This window comes from Mirounga leonina, unplaced genomic scaffold, assembly GCF_011800145.1.
Source record: "Mirounga leonina isolate KUSES-001 unplaced genomic scaffold, KU_Mleo_1.0 Mir_176, whole genome shotgun sequence".
In the NCBI taxonomy this organism is placed as follows: domain Eukaryota; kingdom Metazoa; phylum Chordata; class Mammalia; order Carnivora; family Phocidae; genus Mirounga; species Mirounga leonina.
In genome coordinates this window covers 34,680,961-34,696,076 of record NW_023270454.1, presented here as the reverse complement: position 1 = coordinate 34,696,076, position 15,116 = coordinate 34,680,961, and the positions used below count along the sequence as shown (strand labels likewise).

General features: G+C 33.8%; 1 protein-coding gene and 1 long non-coding RNA gene across 5 annotated transcripts in view; both read right to left on the bottom strand.

The window, feature by feature from the left end:
• LRBA (LPS responsive beige-like anchor protein) overlaps positions 1-15,116 on the bottom strand; it is an 834,672-nt gene that overhangs the window by 639,939 nt on the left and 179,617 nt on the right. For all 4 annotated transcript variants that reach the window (XM_035022918.1, XM_035022919.1, XM_035022917.1 and 1 more), the window contains 4 exons: positions 12,941-13,062; positions 12,729-12,855; positions 11,964-12,083; positions 9,930-10,076 (listed from right to left, as the gene is read on the bottom strand). In XM_035022918.1, the coding sequence (XP_034878809.1) occupies positions 9,930-10,076; positions 11,964-12,083; positions 12,729-12,855; positions 12,941-13,062 (516 nt within the window). The remainder of the gene's footprint in view (positions 1-9,929; positions 10,077-11,963; positions 12,084-12,728; positions 12,856-12,940; positions 13,063-15,116) is intronic.
• LOC118022252 lies at positions 1,285-4,355 on the bottom strand. The gene is made up of 3 exons (XR_004682435.1): positions 4,343-4,355; positions 4,189-4,190; positions 1,285-3,167 (listed from the first exon to the last, which is right to left on the bottom strand). It is a non-coding gene; the product is annotated as an uncharacterized LOC118022252 (long non-coding RNA).

Below are 15,116 nucleotides of genomic sequence, written 5' to 3'. Positions count from 1 at the left end.
AATTACTTCTAAAGTGCACTGTGTTCACTTTAAAGAATAATAGAAATGAACTCAACTTGGTATTAAAACCTTACGTTAAAAAATGTAAAACTGGGCACCTGGGTGGCTCAGTTGGTTAGGTGACTGCCTTCGGCTCGGGTCATGATCTTGGGAGTCCCTGGATCGAGTCCCGCATCAGGCTCCCTGCTCAGCAGGGAGTCTGCTTCTCCCTCTGACCCTCCTCCCTCTCATGTGCTCTCTCTCTCTCTCTCATTCTCTCTCTCAAATAAATAAATTAAAAAAAATAAAAAATAAAAAAAATGTAAAACTTAGTGCCCTACAGCAGGTACTTTATCATTTTTTTCACTGTATTTTTTCTTTCTGGATTTTTTTAATTGTGCTTAACATGTTACATAAAATTTGCCATTTCAAACATTTATAAGTTTACAGTACAGTAGTATTAACTATATGCATATTGCTGTACAACAAATCTCTAGAACTTGTACAACATGCAAAACTGAAATTCAGCATTTATTGAACATCTCATTTCTTTTTTTTTTTTTAAAGATTTTATTTATTTGAGAGAGAGAGAATGAGAGACAGAGAGCACGAGAGGGAAAAGGGTCAGAGGGAGAAGCAGACCCCCAGCTGAGCAGGGAGCCCAATGTGGGACTCGATCCCGGGACTCCAGGATCATGACCTGAGCCGAAGGCAACTGCTTAACCGACTGAGCCACCCAGGCGCCCGAACAACATCTCATTTCTACTTCTCCCCATCCCCTGGCAACCACCATTCTTTCTGATTCTATGAGTGTGACTATTTTTTATAATTCATATAATAGGAATCCCAGCATATTTTTTATTTGCTTATTTCATTTAACATAATGTCAAGACTCACCATGTTGCAGCATGTCAGAATTTCCTTCTTTTTAAAGCTGAACAGTATTCCATTGTACATACATACCACATTTTATCTATTCATTCGTCCATGGACAATGAGGCTATCTTGGCTATCATGAATAATGTTATAATAAACTTGAGTATGAAAATATCTTTCAGATCCTGCTTTTAATTCTTTGCCATTTATACACATAAGTGAGAATGCTCAATTGCATGATAATTCTATTTTTGATTTCTTAAAGAACCACCATACCCTAGCCAACACTTGTTATTTTGTTTCATTTTTTATAATAGCCATCCTAACTGTATATGAGGTGGTATCTACTGTGGTTCTGATTTGCATTTCTCTGATGATTAGTGATGTTGAACATCTTTTCATGTTTGTTCGCAATCTGATTATCTTCTTTGGAGAAATCTATTCTAGTCCTTTGCCCACTTTTTAATCGGGTTATTTGCATATTTTTGTTGTAGAGTTGTAGGAGTTCATTATATATTCTAGATATAAACCCTTTATCAAATATATGGTTTGTAGTATTTTCTCCCATTTCATAGATTGCCTATTCACCCAATTCCTTGATACACAAAAGTTTTGACATGCAAAAGATTTTAAGTTGGAAGACAAATTTGTCTGCTACAAGCTTGCTGATTTTATCAGTTCTAACAGTTTTTTGTGAGAAATAGAGTTTTCTACATGTAAGATCACATCATCTGCGAACAGACAAAATTTTACTTCATCCCTTCCAATTGGGATGCCTTTTCTTTCCTATTCTTGACTAACTGCTCTGGCTAAGACAGCTGGTACTATGTCCTACAGAAATGCTTGAGAATGGGAATCCTTGCCTTGTTCCTGATCTTAAAGGAAAAGCTTTCAGTCTTTCACTACTGCATCTAATGTCAGCTATGGACTTTTCATATATAGCCTTATTATTTTGAAGTAGTTTCCTTTACTTGTAATTTGTTGAGTGTTTTTATTATGAAAGAATGTTGAATTCCATCCGTTTTTCTGCATCAACTGAGATGATTGTGTGGTTTCTGTCCTTTACTCTGTTAACATGTATATTATAATGACTGACTTTCATATGTTGAATCATCCCTCCATTCCAGGACTAAATCCCTGTTGGTCACAGAGTATGATCCTTTGGGTGTGCTCTTGACTTTGATTTGCTAGTATTGTGTTGAGGATTTTTGCATGGATATTAATCAGGGATATTGGTCTGTAGTTTTCTTTCCTTGTATTGCCTTTGGCTGTGGTATCAAGGTAATGCTGGCCTCCTAAAATGAGCTTGGAAGTGTTCCTTCCTCTTCACTTTTTGAAAGAGTTGAGGAGTGGTGTTAATTCTTTAATGTTTGAATTCTCTAGGGAAGCCATATGTAGTACTTAGCTTTTTCTTACTCCTAGGTTTTTGATTACTGATTCAATTTCCTTAGTAGCTGTAGTCTGCTCGGATTTGTTTTTATTTCTTCAGTCTTGGTAGATTCTGTGTTTCTGGGAATATCCATTTCTTCTAGGTTATTCAATTTGCTGACATAAAATCATTCATAGTAGTCTCATAATTCTTTTTATATTCATGGCATTAGTAGTAATGCCTCCTCTTTCATTTCTTTTAGTTATGAGTCTTCTCTTTTTTCATAATCTCGCTAAGAACTTGTGAGTTTTCTATTGTTCTAGTCTCTATTTCATTTATTTTCTGCTCTAAATCTTTATCACTTCTTTTCCTCTGACAAAGCTGGGTTTAGTTTGCTCTTCTTTTTCTAGTTCCTTGAAGGGAAAAATTAGGTTAGTGGATTTCAGATCTTTCTTTTTTTTAAGTAGGTGTTTGCCACTATAAACGTTCCTCTTAGTATTGCTTTCACTAGATCCCATAAGCTTTGATGTTGTTTTGTTTTCATTTGCCTCAAGAAATTTCCTGGTGATTTCTTTGACCCACTAGTTGTTAAGAGTTTGTTGTTTCATTTCCACAAATCTGTGTATTTTCCAGATTTCTTCTGCTATTGATTTCATTCTCTTGTGGTAAGAGAAGATATTTGGTGTATTTCAGTATTCTTAAATTTGTTAATTATGTGGGCTAACATGTTGTCTATCCTGAAGAATGCTCCATATGAGCTTGATAAGAATATGTTGTCTATCATTGTTTAGTGGGGTGTTCTGTATGTATCTATTAGGTCCAGTTGGTCTACATTGCTGTTTCATGGTCCCTGTTTCCTTAGGGATTTTCTCTCTGGTTCTTATATCCATTACTGAAATGGTTCTGAAATAGCCAACCATTATTGAGTTACTATATACTTCTCCTTTCAATTCTGTCAGTGTTTGCTTCATATACTTTGGAGCCCAGAAGTAAGCTGTATGTATTTTTTTTTTTAAGATTTTATTTATTTATTTGACAGAGAGAGACACAGCTAGAGAGGAAACACAAGCAGGGGGAGTGGGAGAGGGAGAAGCAGGCTTCCTGCCGAGCAGGGAGCCCGATGTGGGGCTTGATCCCAGGACCCTGGGATCATGACCTGAGCTGAAGGCAGACACTTAACGACTGAGCCACCCAGGTGCCCCAGCTGTATGTAATTTTAATTGTTAGATCTTCCTGGTGAATTGACACTTTTATCGCTATAATTTCCCTCTTTGACTCTTGTAACAGTTTTTGACTTTAAAGTCTATTTTTTCTGATATAGGTATGGCCACCCCTGCACCCTTTTTGTTACCATTTGCATGAACTATCTTTTTCCATCCTTTCATATTCAGCCTATGTATGTCCTTCGATCTACAGTGCCTCTTCTGTAGACAAAATACACTGGATTCCGTTTTATTAAATCCATTTAGCCAATCTATTTCTTTTAAGTGGGAAGTTTAATCCATTTACATTTAAAGTACTTATTGAAAAGACTTTTGTCATTTTGTTCACTGTAATTTGTTAACTGACTATCTTTTATACGCCAATGATTTTTGGTACTTATATCCCTTTCTCCTTTTGTTTTGTATAAAGTTCTATAGGTATTTTCTTTGTAGTATCCATGGGAATTACACAAAACATCTTAAAGTTATAATACTCTATTTTAAGCCAATAACAACTTAAGTTCAATCACATACAAAACCTTTACTCATTTACATCTCTATCACTATTTATGTTACTTATATCAAAAATTACACCTTTTTATATTGCATATATAGGTTTAGATGTTTTGTGCTTTTGTCTTTTAAATTCCATACCAGAATTAAAAGTGATTTATGCAATAACATCACAATATTACAGGATTCTTTATTTGCCTACATATTTACCTTTACCAGAGAGCTCGTATTTTATCTTTTAAACCATACTTCTAAGTAATCACAGACAAGGATTTTTTTCTTTAATTTAACTGCAACCACTTAAAGCTAAATGGAATGTCTTTTCCAACAAAGACTTGTTGGATTCAACTTGTGAATTCTGCTTCAATACTATAAAAAAATAAAATGTAAAACAGGATAAGACTGCCTTTACCTTTCTGACTTCTACGTGAAACATTTAAAAAGCTTTAATATATCATTTTTCTAAATTTCTGCCTCCTATATAAAATGTTAAAAAATTTGTAAGCACTGATTTAATGTTCTTTAATTTAATGAAAGCTAATCATAATGGGAATGTTAGCATAACTGAAATAAATGCTTTTAAACAAGTTAATAAATGCTTTTGAGGGGAAATGTCATTTGGGCAACCTATAAAAGCTAACCTATTTACCAACTTACAATATATAGCTATATGATCTGGGAGATTATATAATCCATTTTGCAGAGGCAGAAACTAAGAAAGTCCAAAGAAATTAACTACTTTGGGTCCACAAAGATAATTTGTGGCAGGGTGAAGATCAGAATCTAGTTCAATTAAAAAAATAATTTAGTCTCTGCTACTATTCAAAGTATAGTACCTCAACATTAGCAGGTACATTTTTTAAAAGAAATAGCGGAACAAACGTTTTTTCTATTTTGAGTGGAATTTAGAAATAAATCACCCCCACTAACAAATCTCAATTAAACTAAATCTAAACAAAACTAAAACTAAGAATCTGACACATTTCAGGAATTGCTGCTGACTCTACTGAAATAATATTCTTGTGTAAATACTACTTGATGCAATTAATTAAAATAAAAACAATATCCTTTCAAAGTACTTAAGGCAAAATGGTGCTTCATCAAACACTAAGAACATATGGAAGAAGCATTTAACCATTTCTTTTGAAATACATATTTTTTAATCCTTAAAATACTTAACTGCACTGCTTAAAAGGTCACTCTGAGATTGCTGGCTTCCCATATCCCTGCTATCTTAATGTTGAGGAATTCTCTAAAACATGGATATTACACAACAGATTTCAACAGTAATAAATAAAGCGAGAAGTGATCCTATGATCATCAATTTCTCAACTCACAGTATTTTTAGGATTTTATTTATTTATTTGAGAGAGAGAGGCAGAAGCAGACTGCCTATACCGAGCAGGGAGCCGGATGAGGCAGGGCTCCTACACTCTAGGTTCTAGGCAGGACTATTAGGCAAAGAAATAAAAGGCACCCAGATGAAGACAATTATCGTATGATCTCACTCATATGTGGAATTTAAGAAGCAAAACAGAGATCATAGGGGAAGGGAGGGAAAAATAAAACAAGATGAAATCAGAGTGAGAGGCAAACCATAAGAGACTTTTTTTTTTTTTTAAGGTTTTATTTATTTGACAGAGAGAGAGACAGCGAGAGAGGGAACACAGGCAGGGGGAGGCGGGGAGGGAGAAGTAGGCTTCCCGCCGAGCAGTGAGCCTGATGCAGGACTCCATCCCAGGACCCTGGGACCATGACCTGAGCGGAAGGCAGACGCTTAACGACTGAGCCACCCAGGCGCCCCCCATAAGAGACTCTTAATCATAGGAAACAAACTGAGGGTTACTGGAGGGGAGGGAGGTGAGGGGATAGGGTAACTGCATGATGGACATTACAGACGGCATGTGATGTAATGAGCACGGGGTATTACATAAGACTGATCAATCACTGACCTCTACCTCTGAAACTAATACTATATTACCTTAATTGAATTTAAATAAAAATTAATAAATTTTTAAAAAATATATTCAAATGGAAAAAAATAATATGAGATAGAAACATGAATGTACACAAAGTGAAGTGCCCTAGAAAAGGTAAATACAGAGGTAAACACAAAAAAAATGACCTTGATCATTTCTAATGCCTTTAAAATATAAAATGAAAGTAAATGAATCAAAAAAATGTATCACAGGAACTATAGTACATAAAAAAATAAAACTTATAATAACAAAATAAAGGACAGGAGGAGGAATTGCAGGATTATGTGGAAGGTGCTTACATTGTACAATATCATTTGTTGGTAGACTATAATAAGTTAATGTCAAAAAAATAATAAACAAGGCATACCCAGGTGACTCAGTTAAGTGTCTGCCTCCGGCTTAGGTCATAATCCCTGCTTCTCCCTCTCCTCTGCCCCTCTCCCCCGCTTGTGTGCACACTCAATCTCTCAAATAAATAAATAAAATCTTTAAAAATAATAATAATAATAATAGGGACCCTGGGTGGCTCAGTCAGTTAAGCATCTGCCTTCAGCTCAGGTCATGATCCCAGAGTCCTGGGATCAAGTCCTGCATCAGGCTCCCTGTTCAGCGGGGAGTCCGCTTCTCCCTCTGCCTGCCACTCCCCGTGATTCTCGCTCACAAATCAATAAATAAAATCTTTAAAAAATAATAATAAACCAGTAATAGAAATAAAGTGAAATACTAAATAATATGCAGTTAATTCAAATCAAAGCAGGAAAAAAGGGAAGAATCAAAGAACAGATGAAAGAAATGGAGCACAAATCACAAGATAGATTAAGACACAAAGTATCTATACTTACACTGATTGTAAATTATGTAAACACTCCAATTAAAAGGAAAGATTGTCAGACTTGGTAAAAAAGCAAAACACATTTTATAAAATTCAATATCCACCTAGTAATAATTCTCTGGAAACCAGAAATAGAAATTGCTCAACTTGATAAAAGGCATCTATAAAATACGTATGATCGCTTTACACCTAAAATCAGAAACAAGGCAAAAATGTCTACTCTCACCATTTCTATTTAACTATTTATACTGGTGGTCTTACCCAGTACAATAATGCAAAAAAGGGAAGAGGCATATAGACTGGAAATGAAGTAAAATTTAGAGTCTATATGAACATATGTGTAGGAAATCCAGGAACAACAACCAGGGAAAAAAGCTAGTAAAACTAAAAGGAAATTTAGCAAGGTCAATAAACAAAATTCAACTATGTTTCTATATACTGGAAACAAATAAATGGAAACTGAGATTTTAAATACAACGTATTACCCAAAAAACATTTAATACCTAAGAATACATTTAACAAAATGTATTACATGCCCTATACAATGAAAACCAAAAAACAGTGCCAGGAGAATTTTTTAAAAACCTAAGTAAATAGAGAGATACATCATGTTCACAGACTGGAAAAATCAGTTAACAGTAGGATGGCCAATTTGCCCTTCACTGAGCTATATATTCAATACAACACCAAATAAAATCCCAGTAGACATCTTTGTAGAAAATGATTAAGTGGGTTCTAAAATATATCTGGAAATGTAAAGGGCTTAGAAAAGCCAAAACAATTTGAAAAAGAATACAGTTGAGGGTTTTAGACTTCCTTTTTTTAAGATTTACTATGAAACTTACAATAATCAAGACAATCCATACAGTACTGGCATAAGAAAGACATATAAGTCATTGAAATACGATACAGCCTCAATGATGCCAAGGTAAGGCAATGGAGAAAGAATACTATTTACAAAAAATTAGTACTAGAACACCAAGACTACACATATGGAATAAAAATGAATCTTGACCCTTACCTCATACCATACACAAAAATTAACTTAAAATGGGTCATAAGCTTAAATATAAATGCTTAAACTGTAAGAGAAGAAAAGAGGAGAAAATCTTTCCAAAATTGGAATGGGTAAAGATTTCTTAGGATATAAAAATCATGGCAATAACCAAAAAATTTGATAAACTAGAATTGATAAAAATTAAATTCATCTGTTCTTCAAAAGCCACATTAACAAAAAACAAAAGGGCAGGGTGCCTGGCTGACTCAGTCTATGGAGCACGTAACTCTTGATCTCAGGGTTGTAGTCTGGGCCCAATGCTGGGTATAGAGATTACTTAAAAATAAAATCTTAAAAAAAAGAAAAGAAAGAAAACAAAAAGGCAAGACACAGACCAAGGGAGAAATATTTGTAATTCATACATCTGATAAAAGAGTTATATCCAGAATATATAAAGAAATCTCAAAACTCAACAATAAGAAACAAAACAAAAAATATGCAAAAGATGTGAACATACTTCACAGAGGAAGATACACAAATGACCAATAAGCAATGAAAAGATGCTTGGAATCTCTGGTCATTATAAGAATGCAAATTAAAACCAAAATGAGATACTGCTATACACTCGCTGAAACATCTAATATTAAAAAGACCAGCAATATAAGATGTTTAGGATGTGGAACAAGTAGGAAGCTCAGACACTGCTTGTATAAATGTAAAATTATGTAACTACCTCGGAAAAGGGTTTGGCAACTTCAATTACCATACCACTTAGTAATTCTACTCTTACATATTTATAAAATAAAAATATGTGTCAGCACAAAGACTCATACACCAATATTCACAGTATCTAATGCATAGCAGCCAAAAACTGGAAACAACCCTAATGTCCATCAATAGAAGAATGGATTAAAAAATTGTGATATATTCATACAATGGAATACTACTAAGCAATACAAAGAAAGGAGCTACAACAACAAAACAACATGGATGACTCATAAGAAACCAAACTCCAAGGAGTACATGCTGCATGATTCCATTTACATAAAGCCTTAAAAAATCTAATCAAGTGGCAGATGAGCAGTTTCTCTCAATAGGAATGCAGTGGGGTTAGAAAAGTGAAAGGAGGGACACTTGGGTGGCTCGGTCAGTTAAGAGTCTGCCTTCGGCTCAGGTCATGATCCCAGGGTCCTGGGATCGAGTCCCGCACTGGGCTCCTTGCTCGGCAGGGAGTCTGCTTCTCCCTCTGCCTGCCGCTCCCCCTGCTTGTGCTCTCTCTCTCTCCCTCTGACAAATGAGTAAATAAAACCTTAAAAAAAAAAGAAAAGTGGAAGGAATTGACAGAAGGAGCACTACTGAACCTTTTGCAGGAACAGAAATATTCTATTTCTTGATTGTTGTGATAGTTATACTTTTGTCAAAACTAATTAAAATATGTGTACTTTACTGACTGTAATGGTATATGTAAATCAACTCAATATATGTAAATCAACACAATCAGATTGTGTTTTCAAAGGAACATAGCAGACTAAGTTGCTCCCTGAAACCAAACTAGACTAACAATGGCTTAACCCAGAGGTTTCCAAATTTTCTTAGTTCATGACAGTCTTAGCATTTCAGTAATTGTTTATGGTGCTTTAGATCAAAATAAATATTATTAAGTGGTTCGGTTCAAACAATTTTGTATTTTAACAATTTAATAGCCATCTGAAAAAATTAAGGCACAAGTCAAAAGAAAAAAATGTTTTCTTCATTACATTAGCAAAATTATTTATTACTCTTTATGCATCTTGAACTGCATGAACTCTCAAATTTGGAATCAGATTTCACACCATCATCCTCATTTCCTGTTCCACATTAATTTCCACGTGGTACTTGTTTTTTATCACAGCAAATGTTGAAAATTTAGTTATGCAAAGATAGACATCGTCAAAGAAATGCAACATGAACTAAAGGTGAAACTTGAGCTAGTAGTTTGCACAGTGCCCCACATTTGAAAAGATACTGTGTTTCCCTCAAAAATATAAAGTACCCTTCATTCAGATTCCTGTGACTTCCCTGTGGTACCTCTGATTACTCTGACATTCAGTTCTGTAACCCAAGGTAGGTTGCTCCATGCATCACCTCCCTTTAAATAAAGTTCAATTAACACTGGTTAAGCAGTGAACAGCAAGTAAAGTACCTTATATCCCAGGCCCAACTGATAAATAGCAAAAATCTGAGCGGCATTAAGAGCTTCACTAAAAAGGTAAACTGCAGTCATCTGACCACAGAATACCCTATTAGCATCCGCTGTTTCTGATGAGCCCAGGAAACATTTGTCAAAGGTCTGTGAAAGAAAATAGATTTTATTAGAGGAAAAAACAAAAAAATTATCTTCTCTAGATAGATACATTAAGCAACCTACATTGCTTAAATATTTTGGTATAAATGTTCTGTCCATTCTAAACTAACCTGGCTAGATTAAAATAATTCACTTAGCATTTCATTTCATTCACTCATTGTTACATACCGTAGAGATCAGGAAAGACATCACAGAAAAGGAGATAACACAAATTTTCCAAAGTACAATAAATAAAACTTGATGAAAAAGTGGATGCAGGAAATGAGGGTCAGAGAAATCATGATGGACTCTGAAGGTTCATACTTGCGCAACCAAAGAAGCAGTCTTTGTTACAAGAAGGAAAAATCATGAGTTAAGTTTAGGACATAATCAATCTGCCTTTTCTGTGAGCTAATATGGATGGAGCTAACATGAATGGAGAAGCAACTGTCAATAGGGTTCTCTAAGTTTGGTGAGAAGTTAAAATTGTAAAGAAAGATTTTTGCAGATATCGAGATATAGATAATGGGTGAGGTCATGGAGTAGATACAATCTCTCAAAAGAAATATGTAAATCCAGAAATGCAGGTGTATGTTTTTCTTCTAACATTAAAAAAAAAAAAATTCTCTTAACATCTAGGTTGCAAACCACATCTTAAAGACCCATGTATATAACAAAGAGGGACTAAAATAAAGTTCTTCACAGCTCTTTAAAAGTATCCTCTTATGTGACAAAACCATTAGAAAGAATGTTGAAAAATATATACATATTGCCATTAGGGAATACAGAAAAGTTGTTAACATTTGGGTTCTGAAGACAAGCCACCTAAGTCAAATCACTACTTCACATGCTGATCTTAGCAAATTAGTTAATCTTTCTGTGCTTCAGTCTCCTTACCTGTAAAATGGAGATTATAATAGTACTTACCTTGCAAGGTTAGTACTTTTAGAAAATAAAGGTATTTATTACAATGCCTGGAGTACAAGAAGCACTTAATAAAGACTAACATAAGGAAAAAACAGTTTAAGAAACAATAAATATACCTGATCCCTTTTTTGTGTTAAAAAAAAAATGAGAGCTAACATTTACTGAGCACTTACTCTGTACAAGGCACTGTGCTAACATATTTGTGAACAGTTTCTCATTCAATTATCACATTAACCTTGAGATAGGTACTACTTTACACCCATTTCCAGGTAGAGAAACTTAGGCCTAATAGATTAAGTAAGGTCATATAGTCAATAAGTGATAGAACTGGGATTGAAACCTAAGTCTATTACAACAACCTGAACTCTTATCATTACATAATACATAAATATGTGTAGCATAGGATACAAAAGAAGCATTTGATGGTGAATGGGTGGAATGGTTTGTAATCATTTTACTGATCTGTATTTTTCAAGTTTTCTATTAAAAAATGTCATTGGTGAGAAAAAAGAACTTTTTAATTCCTATTTAAAATTTGAGTTTAATACATATGGATCTCTTTTTCAATACTGAAAACATTATTAGATAACAGTCATCTATAGCAGCTATGAATTATTTGCAAAATTTATAAGCATGTATCATCTAATTCATTCATAAAAATGATCAGAATTCTGCCACAGAGCTCCCAACTTTAATTTGATAAATGAACCAATGATACATTTTCAATATATACCCATTGTTACCTATAAAGCTTCATCTCTACCCTATCAGGAATAATTTTATAACGACTGAGTAATATATGACACATGAACACAGTTCTACTCTATAAATATATTAACATGCTAGCCAAAATATCATTATAAAACTCTGCCATTGTGGTATTCTAAAATTAATACCCAATGTATAATATATTTTTCTTATTTTAAAAGTTCATGCTTTTAAAATAATTTTTTTCAAATTACTTACATCACTGGTGTTGACAAACCATGTTATCTCTCCATAGGAAGCTAGCTCACCATTCACGTAACAACGAAGCTCACTGTTCTTCCATCGGTTATAAATGTGCACTATAGTTACCATATACCACTGAATAAGTAAAAAGTTTGAAGAAAAAAAAAATTCTTGCAATAACTCAACCATATTGACAATAACAAGTAAAACTTAAATTATAAATTACAATTAAATCTAAAAATAAGACTACCTTTATTAAATTCAATATTCAATCTCTGGAACAATATTTAATCAAGGAGACTCTCAATAGGTAAGAACTTATTGTGAAATTATCTTTCCAACTTTTTATTACAAAAATTTTCAAATATATCCCAAAAAAGTTAAAAATTCAGTACAAATACCCTCTTTTCCACATTCTAGATACCACAATTGTCAACATTTTGCCAAATTTGTTTTATCTACTTATTTATATATACATACACCATTCATTAATCTCTAAATTTTAAGGCACATACTACCACTACTACTACTACTACCACTACCACTACTAAAGTAACTGCCATTTTCCCCTTGTACTTCTTTTAAATTCTATGAATAACAAAATATCACGCTTTTTATTATCCAAATCAGGGAGGTTAACAATTGTCCAGTGATTTATACTTCATTTTCTGAAACAGAATAAACAGAGTTGTGATCTATCACATGTTATATCATTAATATTAAAACAAAGCACTTTGAAGGCTAGCATAGCTTGTTAATTTAACTAATAAGAACACATACCTTTTGCGGCTTAAAATCAAATTTCACACAGTGTTGAAAGCCTTTTCCTTTTGACTTTATTGATGTTATAATCAAACAGCCCCCAACAAAGTGAGCAGAATAACCAAGACCTTTGTTCGTTCTGAAACTACAAAGAATAATTTTCATTTTACCTCTAAATATTCTCTCACCTTCAAAGTAAGATAATAACACTAAGTTACAAAAATACATACCAATATAAATATGGTTTATCCTTATCCACATTGATGTTATTTACAGGATCCATTCTTAGCCAGGTATGAAATGTAAAACCATTCTGGTATGGCCATTTGGCTATAGGAGGTAATGCAATGGCCTAAAGGAAAAAGCTGTGAGTTATTGATTCACATGAAAAACTTTATTACTCAAATCAAGAAAATGAGACTTTACAATACTGTATATATTTCTACTATATGTTATTCTATACCATGATTATATCTAAAAGTGTCTTTATCCAAAACACTTTTCATAACTTCTAAGTTTTCCAAAATACGTAGTAATATTACTTTAATTAAATGATAAAAACATTCCATGTGACCTGCTGGATACACGAATCTTATTTGCTTCATTTCTTACAATGAAAAAAGATTCAAAAGTATTCCAATTAAAAGAGATAGGTAGTAATATCAAATTTGGAAATTTGTTGGTCAAATGATAAGGTATTAGAACAGAGAAAGATGGAAAGAATTAGTTTCAAATCACTATATAAATGACTTCACTACCTGGTTTAAAATTTTACTGAAAAGATCACTTTATTTAAAGTTACAAATTTTAAAATCAAATTTTACTTAAAAGTACATAAGGACCCAGAATAGCAAAAAAACAAAGTTGGATACTCATACTATCAAATTAAGAAAACCTTACCACACGAAGTTACTATTATAAAGACTGTGTGGTACTGGCATAAAAACAGAAACATTGGTCAATGAACTACAACTGAGAGCCCAAAAAGAAACCCTTACATTTGCGTTCAACCGATTTTCAACAAGAATGTCAAGACAATTCAATGAGGAAATAATAGTTTTTTTCAACAAATGTGCTGGGATAACTGGTTATCTACAAGCAAAAGTACGAAGTTGACTACTTTCTTACATATTTTACAAAAATAAATCATAGATCTAAATGTAAAAGTTAAAACTATAAAACTCTTGGAAGAAAAAATAGGGGTAAATCTTTGTGACCCTGGGTTAAGTAAATCCTTGTTAATTAGGCCACCAAAAGCGCAAGCAAACAAAGGAAAAAGTATATCAACTGGAATTCATTAAAATTAAAAAAGGTTTGTGCTTTCATCTAAAACTAATGATGTAATGTATGGGGATTAACATAAGAATAAAAAAAATTTAAAAAAAAAAAAAGGTTTGTGCTTTAAAAATATCATCAAAAAAGTTAAAAGACAAGCCAAAAGAATGAAAGAAAGTATCTGCAAATCATACATCTGATAAGGAACTTGTACCCAGAATAAATAAAGAACTCTTACAACTGAACAGCAAAAAGACAGACGCAATTTTAAAAAGGACAAAAGATGTGAATAGCCATATCTCCAAAGAAGATACACCAATGACCAATTCGGGCATGAAAAGATGCTCAATATCATTAGTCACTAAGGAAATGCACATCAAAACCATGGTAGGATACTACTACCTGACACCCTCTAGGATGGCTATAATCAAAATGACGGACATTAACAAGTGTTGCCAAGCATATAAAGAAATTGGGGGCGCCTGGGTGGCTCAGTTGGTTGAGCGGCTGCCTTCGGCTCAGGTCATGATCCTGGAGTCCATGGATCGAGTCCCGCATCGGGCTCCCTGCTCGGCAGGGAGTCTGCTTTGCCCTCTGACCCTATCCCCTCTCATGTGTTCTCTCTCATTCTCTCTCTCTCAAATAAATAAATAAAATCTTTAAAAAAAAAAAGAAATTGGAATCCTCATAAATTGCAGGTGGGACTGTAAGATGATATACTTTGGAAAACAATCTGGAAGTTCCTCAAATGTTTAAACATAGATGCTCAATATGACCCAGCAATTCCACTCCTAGGTACATACACAAAAGAAATTAAATGAAAACATGCCCACACAGAAACTTGTATGCAAAAGCCCAAAGCAGTATTATTCATAATAGCAAAAAAGTAGAATCAACTCAAATATCTACTAATGACTGATAAAACAAAAGGTAAATATCTTACATTAGAATATTAGTAAGCCATAAAAAGGAATGAAGCAGGGGCGGCGTCTGCGTGGCTGAGTCGTTAAGTGTCTACTTTCGGTTCAGGTCATGATCCCAGGGTCCTGGGATCCCAGGGTCCTGGGATCGAGCCCCACATTGGGCTCCCTGCTCTGCAGGAAGCCTGCTTCTCCTTCCCCAATCCCCCTG